Source organism: Parambassis ranga, chromosome 8 (assembly GCF_900634625.1).
Source record: "Parambassis ranga chromosome 8, fParRan2.1, whole genome shotgun sequence".
NCBI classification, from domain to species: Eukaryota; Metazoa; Chordata; class Actinopteri; family Ambassidae; genus Parambassis; species Parambassis ranga.
In genome coordinates, this window is record NC_041029.1 from 4983568 (window position 1) to 4994373 (window position 10806).

The window sequence follows — 10806 nt, forward strand, 5'->3', positions numbered from 1 at the left end:
CAAGGTGAATGAATGCCTGATTAAATAACAGAATAAAGTGACTTCAGTACTGAACTGTTATTGCACATTCTGATCTGGTATGGTGAAAATGAACACAAGGTGAATTAGGGACTAATCAGATTTCAACCAGTTGCTGTTTGAAATGGAAAACACTGGTTGTTGTTCTGTTATACGTCAGGACTGAGCGCTCTGCTGCGAAAACATTGGATGCTACACATTGTGTTTACTTTAAAGTTATCTACACCAGTAACCTAAAGAGGTACTCAGGTTTGACCTTTTGGACCCTTACAGCCAGGCAGCTTTGTTGTGGTGTTTAAATGCTTCAATCACAGAGAAAGAAATGATTTGACTCTTGTTCTGACTGACCAAAAAAAATAAATAAATTGAAATAAAAATCAATAATAAAAAAAAATGATAATTTCTACTCAGGAAAACGGACTGCACATAACATGAAACTATAATACAACACCAAGATTTAAAAACACTTAAAAACCCTTAACAACTCCAGCCAGTCAGGCCATAATTTCACCTGAGTGGGAAGCTATAGCTCACATACCATAAGCCTGTAGTGAGGTCAATACATTAATGAGTCATAATGCATGCTGTAAATTACTGACCATTAACCCACATGTCTAATCTAAAAAATGTCAATTATTGCCTGTATAATCCACTATAATGGGACACACCATGAAAAAATTAATGTTAAGTTCCCACTGCATCCAAATAGAGGAAAATAAAGTTAAAGCGTCTGAAGAAATAAGACATCAGAAACTAGTGTTTGCTACCATTTGCATAGAGCATTATTTAATTTAAAAAGAACAGCCATACATATAGTCGACAAGGTCAGTTTGATGGTACAGTACATTATAAGTACAGTTACAATGATGTAAGTTCCCTTTTTAAATATGATACACCACATCGCAGCACAACTCCGTCCTTTAAATATCAGCAGCACAAACTACACTGTGATTATTTCAAGTCAAACATGTGACATATGAATTGTGCAAATAAAGAAATGTAACAAAAGTTAAATTCTTCAAAGATCAATAAGCAACATATCAGTCTTTTACTGGAATGTCAGTCCTTTTTTTGCACATCCAGTGGCATCAGAGAAGCACTGTAAATCATGGTAAGCACTTAATACAGCTGAATGAGTGCCTGTTGTTCATGTGTTAAGACAGAATACATTCATCTCGCCTCTGTGTGGTGATTGTTTGGAGAGTAGGAATGTGTGCCAGATTTTCATATTGACCTTAATGAGACCTGTAAATAAATTTTTTATTAATATGCATGGGGATTATAATTATTATCATTCTTATTTTTTTGGAAACATTAAATGATTCTAAACATACAGAATACATTCTTCACAAGGTTCACAAGTACAAGCAATGCTTTGGGAAATGTGAGAAAGTGGAGGAATGATTGGTGCCACTGTAAAATAAAAATAAAAATACAAAATACATCTAAAGTCACTATTCTGACATTCAGAGGTCAAAAGTTTGACTTTTAGAAAAAACAAAAACTGATCATTCTTCCTCAAATCAGGACATCTGTCTACAAACAGAGGAGTGTGTCTATAAATGTTGGGCCTTTAACTGCATTTCCTGAACTTTAAACACAGATAAAGTGAGTGAAGTTTGTGCACTGCACAACGTCTTAGGAAACTACAGACCGATCTCCAACCTCACCTTTATCTCCAAAATACTCGAAAGAGCTGTTGTAAGTCAGCTAAATGACCACCTGCATAGGTACAGTCTGCTCGATGCTTTCCAGTCTGGATTCAGAGCCCATCACAGCACAGAAACAGCACTGCTCAAAGTCACTAATGACCTCCTCATGGCATCGGACCGTGGACTCGTCTCTGTACTCGTTCTACTGGACCTCAGTGCTGCCTTCGACACCGTAGATCATCGCATCCTGCTACACAGATTAGAACACGAGATCAGGATTACAGGAACAGCACTGCGCTGGTTTAAATCATATTTATCTGACAGATTTCACTTTGTTCATGCTAACAATGTTTCTTCCACAGGTACAAGGGTTAATCACAGTGTTCCACAGGGTTCTGTGCTCGGACCGATCCTGTTCACCCTCTACATGCTCCCTCTAGGAAACATCATCCAGAAGCACGGCATAAACTTTCATTGTTATGCTGATGATACCCAGCTGTATTTATCCATGAAGCCTGAAGAAACAGAGCCGCTAGTCAGACTACAGGCGTGTCTAAAGGACATAAGGGACTGGATGTCCTCCAACTTTTTACTATTAAACTCGGACAAGACTGAGGTCATTGTTTTTGGACCTAAACATCTCAGAACTAGTTTATCAGATAATGCTTTCTCTCTGGATGGATTTACTCTGGCCTCCAGTATGACTGTGAGGAACCTTGGAGTCATCTTTGATCAAGACATGTCGTTTGTCTCTCATATTAAGCAGGTCTCCAAGACCGCTTTCTTTCACCTGCTTAATATTACTAAGATCAGGAGCATCCTCTCTCAGAGTGATGCTGAAAAGCTCATCCATGCTTTTGTCACTTCAAGACTGGACTACTGCAACTCGTTATTATTGTCAGGATGTCCACATTACTCCATCAACAGTCTGCAGCTGATCCAGAACGCAGCAGCTAGAGTTCTGACAGGAAGCAGCCAAAGGGATCATATCTCTCCTGTTCTAGCGTCTCTTCACTGGCTCCCAGTGGACTCAAGAATACACTTCAAGATCCTTCTTCTAACCTACAAGGCTCTTTATGGACTTGCTCCATTGTATCTGCAGGACCTGATTGTACCATATGTTCCTAATAGGACACTCAGATCTCTGAGTGCAGGTTTACTTGTAGTTCCTAGGATTCATAAAAGTAGAATGGGAGGACGAGCTTTCAGCTATCAGGCACCGCTATTATGGAACCAGTTACCAATCTGGGTCCGAGAGGCAGACACTGCCTCCACCTTTAAGACTAGACTTAAAACTTTTCTGTTTAGTAAGGCGTACAGTTAGCCTTAGACCTAGTGTGTAGCACAGCTATGCTGCTCTAGGCCTACGTTGTCGGGGGGCACAAACATGATCCACTGAGCAGTTTCCCTCTCACCCTCTGACCTCTCCTCTACTCTCCTTAGTCTGGCTCATACTGAATAATATCGTCTCATAATCTGTGTTTACTGTCTTCCTCGTAGTTTTGTGCCTTGCTCTCTCTCTCTCTCTCTGCAGCAGGACTGGTTTCCCCTTAAGTTGACGGGTCCTGCTCAAGGTTTCTTCCTCTTAAAGGGAGTTTTTCCTTGCCACAGTGCTCTTAGGGGGGTTCGGGTTCTGGGTCTCGTGCTCTGAGTTTCTGTGAAGTGCTTTGAGACAATTTCTGATTGTAAAATGCGCTATATAAATAAAACTGAATTGAATTGAATTGAATTGAATAACAATCTCTTGGTTTTAACTTTTAAGGTATATCACAGCAGTGGTGTCTGTGTAAATTCAATCATGCTGCCATGTTCCCAGTACCTCTTTCTCTCTGCTACACACAGACACACAAACACACCATGTGAAATGCATAGCTGCAAAAAAAATATACAAAATATACAAAAACATCTCAAAGGTCTTGCTGTTCTAGGTCCAGTTCCCCATTCTGTGCAGTTTGGTCTCCTCTGAATGCAACACAACTTAAAAAACATTCTCTTGTGTCACACAATATTTCAGGATTTCCTTCTACAGAGACTAGTTATCCGATATCCACTGGTTTGACACCTGGAATCAAAATGGGGGACGTACTACATGTACTAGAAAAGAACTGAATCTACTCTGAGGTCTTGAGTAAGGACGGTTTCTGTTGTTCACTAGCAGCTGTGCTGCTCTCCAAGTATCATGCATTTTGTAGTCATGTTCTATACGTGCATTCATTCATTTATGATTCCCAGTCTTTAAAACGAGTGGTTTTAGTAGCATGTCACATAACGTGCACATTTAGAGGCTCCTATGGATGACCAGTCCTTAGACAGCTCCGTAGACCTCTGTGAAACACATTTACACACTTTCATTTCTGCATAGCGTTGCCATCGCAGGACTGTAGCATCATGTTTGAAGACTGTCTTCAGTTCTCCACTACAGCCTCCCTGTTGGGTATCATTATCACTCTGCTGGTTTTCCACCATCTGTACTCTGTCTTTGGGTCTCAGGAGAAGAGGGGGCCTCCAGGACCCAGACCTCTTCCTCTGCTTGGTAACCTGCTTCAGGTGGACCTCAAGAGACTCGACAAAAGTCTTTTTAATGTAAGAAAAATGATGTTTGTCTTCAACAAAACATTTCTGTCTGTGTCATATTTACATGTATAATTATCCTTAGCTGTCAGAGAAATATGGATCAGTGTTCACGGTGCACTTTGGACCAAAGAAGGTGGTTGTCCTGGCTGGTTACAGGACCGTCAAACAAGCTCTCCTTAACCATGCTGTCGAGCTTGGAAACAGAGAAGTCACTCCTATTTTCTACGATTTCACCAAAGGAAATGGTAAAACATGTTTGGCTGAATCTGTACTTTTGTGTTTGTCCTTAAAATAAGAAGAGTTCACATCTTTGGTCTGCAGGCATCCTGTTTACCAACGGAGACACATGGAAGGAAATGAGACGTTTTGCTTTGGCGACACTGAAAGATTTTGGAATGGGCAAAAAGATCAGTGAAGATAAAATCATTGAGGAGTGTCACTACCTGATTAAGGAATTTGAAGCACATGGGGGTAAGATGACGTCCTCCAAAGCACAGGTGTGGATGTAACTTAACATAATGGATGTTGTTGAACAGCATTTGTGGGCTTCACCCTCGCCCCTTTGTCTCAGCAGCTGTGTGCTGTCAGCCGGCAATAAAGTGGACAACTGTTGATTATTGTGTTTATAGATGATGTGATGGTTACACCTAGTGGCCATTAAGTGAACAGCAGGCTGTATTGCTCATGCTTGCTTGTATATTGTGTGTGTCTGTGTGAATAAAGACAAAGTATTCAGACTCCCGTGGTTATCAGCTTGTTATTTGAACAAATATAAGCCAATGAAATGAGATATTATGTTATACACTCCTGATGACATCATTTATTGTTATTAAAATTCACATCCTGTTACATACATTTGTATCATATCACAGATCATGTTAGGTTCACCTTTTATGTATCTTAAACATCCAGGATTCACACAAGAAAACATGACTTGGGTTTCTTTGATTAAAAAGTGTGATTAAAAACATCAACAACATCAAAATCTAGGTGCATAATTTACGTGCATTTTCCCTTTAATTTCAACTTTTACATAAACTACTGTCCAAAAATCTAAAACAGTTTCCTCCCGTCTGATCTAAACTCTGATATCTGTGTTGAAATGGGGACATCTGCTGGTGTTGTTAGTGCACAACGCCCCAATGCCATCATCATCATCATCATCATACATCAGCTCTCTTCTTCATTGTTGATGGACAGCACACAGGCACACAGCTTATGAGGAGAAGGAGGGAGGGTGAAGCCCATGGCTGGTGTCAGATCCAGGTCCTCCTCTGAGACTCCAGGCGGAGGAGTGAAACGAAAGCGCTGAAGGATGGAGGTGAAGAAGAGGAAGAGCTCCATCTTTGCGAGACTCTCTCCGAGACACAACCTGCGACCTGTAAGAACAAAGAGTTTCACTTTCAAATGCAATCACACTTGTGTAGGTGTACATTATTAAGGATCTATGAAGATGTCACACCTGCAGAAAAGGGCATGAAAGCATCTCTTTTGATAAATTTCCCCTCCTTATCCAGGAAGTGAGAAGGGTTAAAAGTGTGTGGGCTCTCCCATTCGCTCTCATCAAACAGGACAGAGGTGAGGAGGGGAAACACAGTGGTTCCCTGTGGGGACAGAAGAGAACAGGATGCAGAGAAGTCCATATGTCCAGAAACATAATGTTATTAGATAAGCCTTTGAGTTTTTACCACTGCTCAATTACATCTGCAATCACTGAACTTGGTTTAAAATGCAGAAAAAACAAAAGTGATGACATTTTCACCAAAGTGTAGAGGACAGGATAACTTGCCTGTAACAACACTTCAAGGGAAACAAATTGAACTAGTCAGGTTAAATAATATAATAATATAATATAAATATCTTGTTTTTTAATGACTCAGAGCTGTCGATCAAAGCACATATTTCAAACTTAGTCCACAAACTGAAGGTGAAACTTGGGTTTTATTTTCAGAACAAATGTTGTTTTTCACATAGAGCCCGCAGACTTTCGGTATCGGCAACCTTTTTACCACTGATTGAATATGGTGATGTTGTACACATGACTGCATCGTCCAAATGCCTTCAGTCCTTGAACACTGTTTACCACTGTGCCTTGAGGTTCGTGACTGGCTGTACCCGCCTCACCCATCACTGTGAACTGTATGCCAAAGCTGAGTGGCCTTCCCTGAGCACAAGGAGGCACACCCATTGGATGTCGTTGGTCTATAAGACCCTCCTTGGTTTGGCTCCACCTTATCTGTGTACTCTTCTCCAGCAAACTACCAGCCACTATGCCCTACGATCCAGCGGCATTTACCACCTGCAGGTTCCTCGTATGCGGACTGAACTGGGAAAGCGGGCATTAAGCTAGTCTGCCCCTTCAGCGTGGAGTTCAGACTAAGTTTAAAATTTCTGAGACTCTCATTTAAAGCTTTAAATTCCTTGTTACGCATTAAGCAAAAAGCATCCATCCATCAGTGCCTGTGCTTTTAAGATGTCTTTCTATTGCTGCACTCATTTTACTGCTTTGATAACTGTCTTTTATCTTGATTGACTCTTTTAATTGTTGTTCTAATGCTCTTGACATGTGCTGCTGACCACTTGGCCAGGTCACCCTTGAATCAATGGGTTTTACCTGGTTAAATAAAGGTTAAATAAAAAAAAAACATTTGTGGAAACAACACCTTGAGAGCTTCTCACCTCTTTGATGAAGTGTCCCTGGAAGACGATGTCTCGGCTGGTTTTGTGAGGAATGGCCATTGGGACGATGTTAGCCAGTCTCTGTACCTCATGGATGACAGCATCAGTGTATGGCAGGCTTTTCCGGTCATCTACCCGCACCTGACGGCTTCCTATCACTGTTCTCAGCTCTTCCTGGACACGATCTGCAGAGAGAAAACCAATGAGATTAACCTAAAGGTGTCAAGACTCACTCCGGCCTCATCTCTGACTCCTCACCTTGTATATGTGGGTATTTAGCCATTAGCAGTAAGCCCCATCTCAGTGTGGTTGCTGTGGTATCAGTACCAGCAGAAAACAGGTTGATCACTGTGAACAGCAAGTTCTGCTCATGGTAGTGAGTGTCCTTAACACAAGAGTCCTAGAAGAAGGAGCACTCACAGTTTTATTATGACATAAAAGACGATTAGAAATGTGTCATCTCACCTCTTCTTTCTGCTTCCGAATCAAAAAACAGTCCACCAGCCCTCTGCATGTATGAGGGTTCAGTGTCTCTTTCAGATGCTTGATTAAATCCTTCACATCTCTGACAGTCATCTCAACATTCTTCAATATCACCTGACGGTTTTTAATCCAGTGGAGGAGCCTGGGAAACATGTTGTAGAGCTGTGAAAGTACAAAAACTAAATTAATTTAACCCACAGATGGTCCATTTAAAAGGAATATCAAGGCGAAAAAAAACATTTTACTACTGTCTAACATTAACCTTACGCAGTCCAACATCATGATCACTTAAATGACCCTTTGTGTCAATCTGCTGATGAAGATTCTCAGTCATCCAGGTCATCATACGTCTACAAGTCCAGACGCCTTGCTTCAATCTTCTCCACCTTTGTGTCAATCATTTTCAAACATGTTGCAATGTCAGCTCACCTGGATCGCCAGAGAGCCTCCGATCCGTACCCTCTCGTTGACTCGACTCACCAAGTTTTTGAATCGAGGGTCATCATATTCAAATCTGCTTCCATACACGATGGAGGAGATGATATTTGATGTGGCGTAATTCAAAGGACGCGTTGTATCGAATGGTTTCCCTGTAAAACCCAATGAGTGGCCATTATCAGTGGTATAATTGTGTCCAATAGGGCCTTCTAGTAGGTATCAGTAGGCCAGAACACACATCATCTTCTATTGTGAAGAGATAATAGTAATAATCACCACACTGTAAAATGTAATTGTAACATTACTTAAAAATATCAAGTGGTCTTAACTCATATGTGTTTACTTTGTTGACTCTACTGTTACATTTTGTTAATAAAACGTTCTGATACAGAAAGTATTAAACTCATCAGACTTGTGTAACATTAACTGAAAAACTGTAAGTGATGAAGACCAATCCACAAGACACACGTCATGATATATATGTATATATGTGTATTTGCTAATAGTAAGACAGGTGAAGGTCTGGGTGGTTGGGCTAAGGCCCCCTCTCCACCTATGTGACTATGCAGACTGAAGTGGACCTCTAAGTCTTGCAGTCTTGCATCTTATGCTTCCAGTTTGGTGAAGTACTGACACACAGGTGTTGGTAAATTTCATTAAGACACTTTAGGCATGTTGAGTGACACTGTGAAAGTCTGGTCATAAAGTAATTAAATTGTATAGTGTTATGTTCAAGACTAGCTGAAACACTGATTTGCACCATCAGTGAGGAGGGCTGTATACATGTGTATGTGTTAACATCAGAATGATACACGGTCTACACACACACGTTAATACATTTCATAAAGATATCTTAAGGATGATGACTGATACTTTAAAATTGATGCAATCAAGGTCTAAACCCTCAGAGAAATGTTACGGCCAAGAAAATAAGTCAAGGCTCTCAGATTCAAACAGATCTGTAGACATTTCACTGCTCCCCCAACCACCTTCACTCATGGTGCAAATCCTCAATTCATTACTTAACATAACTCATACTTTTTTTGTAATCTGAACTCATATTTATGATACACAAACCATGTCATGGCATGAGTAGTTGAAACGCAGCTTTTTTAGCTTTACTGACTTCGCAATCGGTTTCCAAACTTTTTTTTAAGTAAAAAAAAAAAGAAAAAAAAGTCAACTTATCACACTTTACAGTGCATCATATAATAATTATATTATTTCTGTGTAGATCACCATGTCAGCGTTAACATCAAACGTCATACCTTCGTGCTTTTCAAACATTTGGATCAGATGACCACACTCCTCGAGGATTTTATCCTCTGCAACTCTTTTGCCCATCCCAAAGTCTCTGAGAGTGCTGAGGGCGAAACGTCTCATCTCCTTCCACGACTCTCCGTTTGCAAACAGAATTCCTAATAGATGAGACATAATGCTCATTAGAGATTCTAACCAACAAACTACACTGCAAAAAAATTGCTTGGTAAAGGAAGATCCTACCATGTCCTCGATTTGTGTCTTGAGATATCGGGGTGATGTCTCTGTCCCCAAACACATCTGCATTGTTGACCAGAGCCTCTTTGACTGTCTTGTATCCAGCCAGGACAACCACTTTACTGGTTCCAAAGTAAACCGTAAAAACGGATCCATATATCTTTGAAAGCTGGAGACAATTGATACATTTACAACAAATGAACTGATGTTCAACAAAGAGTCTTGTTTTGAGCGAGCATGGCTAACTCACCTCACACAGCGTTCTGTAGGGTCTCTTGAGATCAAGCTGCAACAGGTTTCCAAGGATGGGCAGGCGCCTCGGCCCTGGAGGTTCAATCCCCATCTTCCCAAAGGTGAAACTAGCAGAGACCAGATAAAGTACAAGCAGCAGAACAACGATGCCCAAAACAGTGGTGGGACTGGAGCAGAAAAAGAAGATACAATCCTCCAAAAGACCCATTTGCTCTGCTGTTAAAGGGTAAATGGCTCCTACACTCACTGGCCTCTCACTGGGCTGTTTATGCTGCTCTTAACTCCACAATGGGCTGTTAACGCACATAGAGACACATCTCATAGGAGCAGAGAGGAGGCTACAACACTAGTTTGGCCAGTGCATTAAGATAAAATAAAATAATCCTTTATTAGTCCCCGCAGGGGAAATTCACATTGTTACAGCAGCAACAGCAAACATAAGAAGAACAAAACAGAAATGAACACAAGGTGAATGAATGCCTGATTAAATAACAGAATAAAGTGACTTCAGTACTGAACTGTTATTGCACATTCTGATCTGGTATGGTGAAAATGAACACAAGGTGAATTAGAGACTAATCAGATTTCAACCAGTTGCTGTTTGAAATGGAAAACACTGGTTGTTGTTCTGTTATACGTCAGGACTGAGTGCTCTGCTGCGAAAACATTGGATGCTACACATTGTGTTTACTTTAAAGTTATCTACACCAGTAACCTAAAGAGGTATTCAGGTTTGACCTTTTGGACTTTTGGACCCTTACAGCCAGGCAGCTTTGTTGTGGTGTTTAAATGCTTCAATCACAGAGAAAGAAATGATTTGACTCTTGTTCTGACTGACCAAAAAAAATAAATAAATTGAAATAAAAATCAATAATAAAAAAAATGATAATTTCTACTCAGGAAAACGGACTGCACATAACATGAAACTATAATACAACACCAAGATTTAAAAACACTTAAAAACCATTAACAACTCCAGCCAGTCAGGCCATAATTTCACCTGAGTGGGAAGCTATAGCTCACATACCATAAGCCTGTAGTGAGGTCAATACATTAATGAGTCATAATGCATGCTGTAAATTACTGACCATTAACCCACATGTCTAATCTAAAAAATGTCAATTATTGCCTGTATAATCCACTATAATGGGACACACCATGAAAAAATTAATGTTAAGTTCCCACTGCATCCAAATAGAGGAAAATAAAGTTA

The 10806-nt window shown here is 40.4% G+C and overlaps 2 protein-coding genes across 2 annotated transcripts; one reads left to right on the forward strand and one right to left on the reverse strand.

Moving 5' to 3' along the window:
- Positions 1-4058: 4058 nt before the first annotated feature.
- Positions 4059-4842, forward strand: LOC114439920 (cytochrome P450 2K1-like). The gene is made up of 4 exons (XM_028412120.1): positions 4059-4253; positions 4327-4489; positions 4566-4715; positions 4781-4842. The coding sequence occupies exons 1-4, from the start codon at positions 4059-4061 to the stop codon at positions 4840-4842; spliced, it is 570 nt and encodes a 189-aa protein (XP_028267921.1).
- Positions 4843-5414: 572 nt separating this feature from the next.
- On the reverse strand, positions 5415-9801 carry LOC114439921 (cytochrome P450 2K1-like). Its single transcript, XM_028412121.1, has 9 exons — positions 9592-9801; positions 9348-9510; positions 9113-9262; positions 7836-7996; positions 7389-7568; positions 7182-7323; positions 6924-7108; positions 5707-5848; positions 5415-5623 (listed from the first exon to the last, which is right to left on the reverse strand). The coding sequence occupies exons 1-9, from the start codon at positions 9799-9801 to the stop codon at positions 5415-5417; spliced, it is 1542 nt and encodes a 513-aa protein (XP_028267922.1).
- Positions 9802-10806: the final 1005 nt, after the last annotated feature.

Excerpts from the sequence above, each read along its gene's own strand:
- LOC114439920 (XM_028412120.1), top strand. The coding sequence starts at position 4,059 with ATGTTTGAAGACTGTCTTCAGTTCTCCACTACAGCCTCCCTGTTGGGT. Across the intron at positions 4,490-4,565 it reads CGATTTCACCAAAGGAAATG|GCATCCTGTTTACCAACGGA; the intron begins GTAAAACATGTT and ends TTTGGTCTGCAG. Across the intron at positions 4,716-4,780 it reads GGAATTTGAAGCACATGGGG|CATTTGTGGGCTTCACCCTC; the intron begins GTAAGATGACGT and ends GTTGTTGAACAG.
- LOC114439921 (XM_028412121.1), bottom strand. The coding sequence starts at position 9,801 with ATGGGTCTTTTGGAGGATTGTATCTTCTTTTTCTGCTCCAGTCCCACC. Across the intron at positions 7,324-7,388 it reads TTCGGAAGCAGAAAGAAGAG|GACTCTTGTGTTAAGGACAC; the intron begins GTGAGATGACAC and ends TCCTTCTTCTAG. Across the intron at positions 5,624-5,706 it reads TTTCATGCCCTTTTCTGCAG|GTCGCAGGTTGTGTCTCGGA; the intron begins GTGTGACATCTT and ends TTGTTCTTACAG.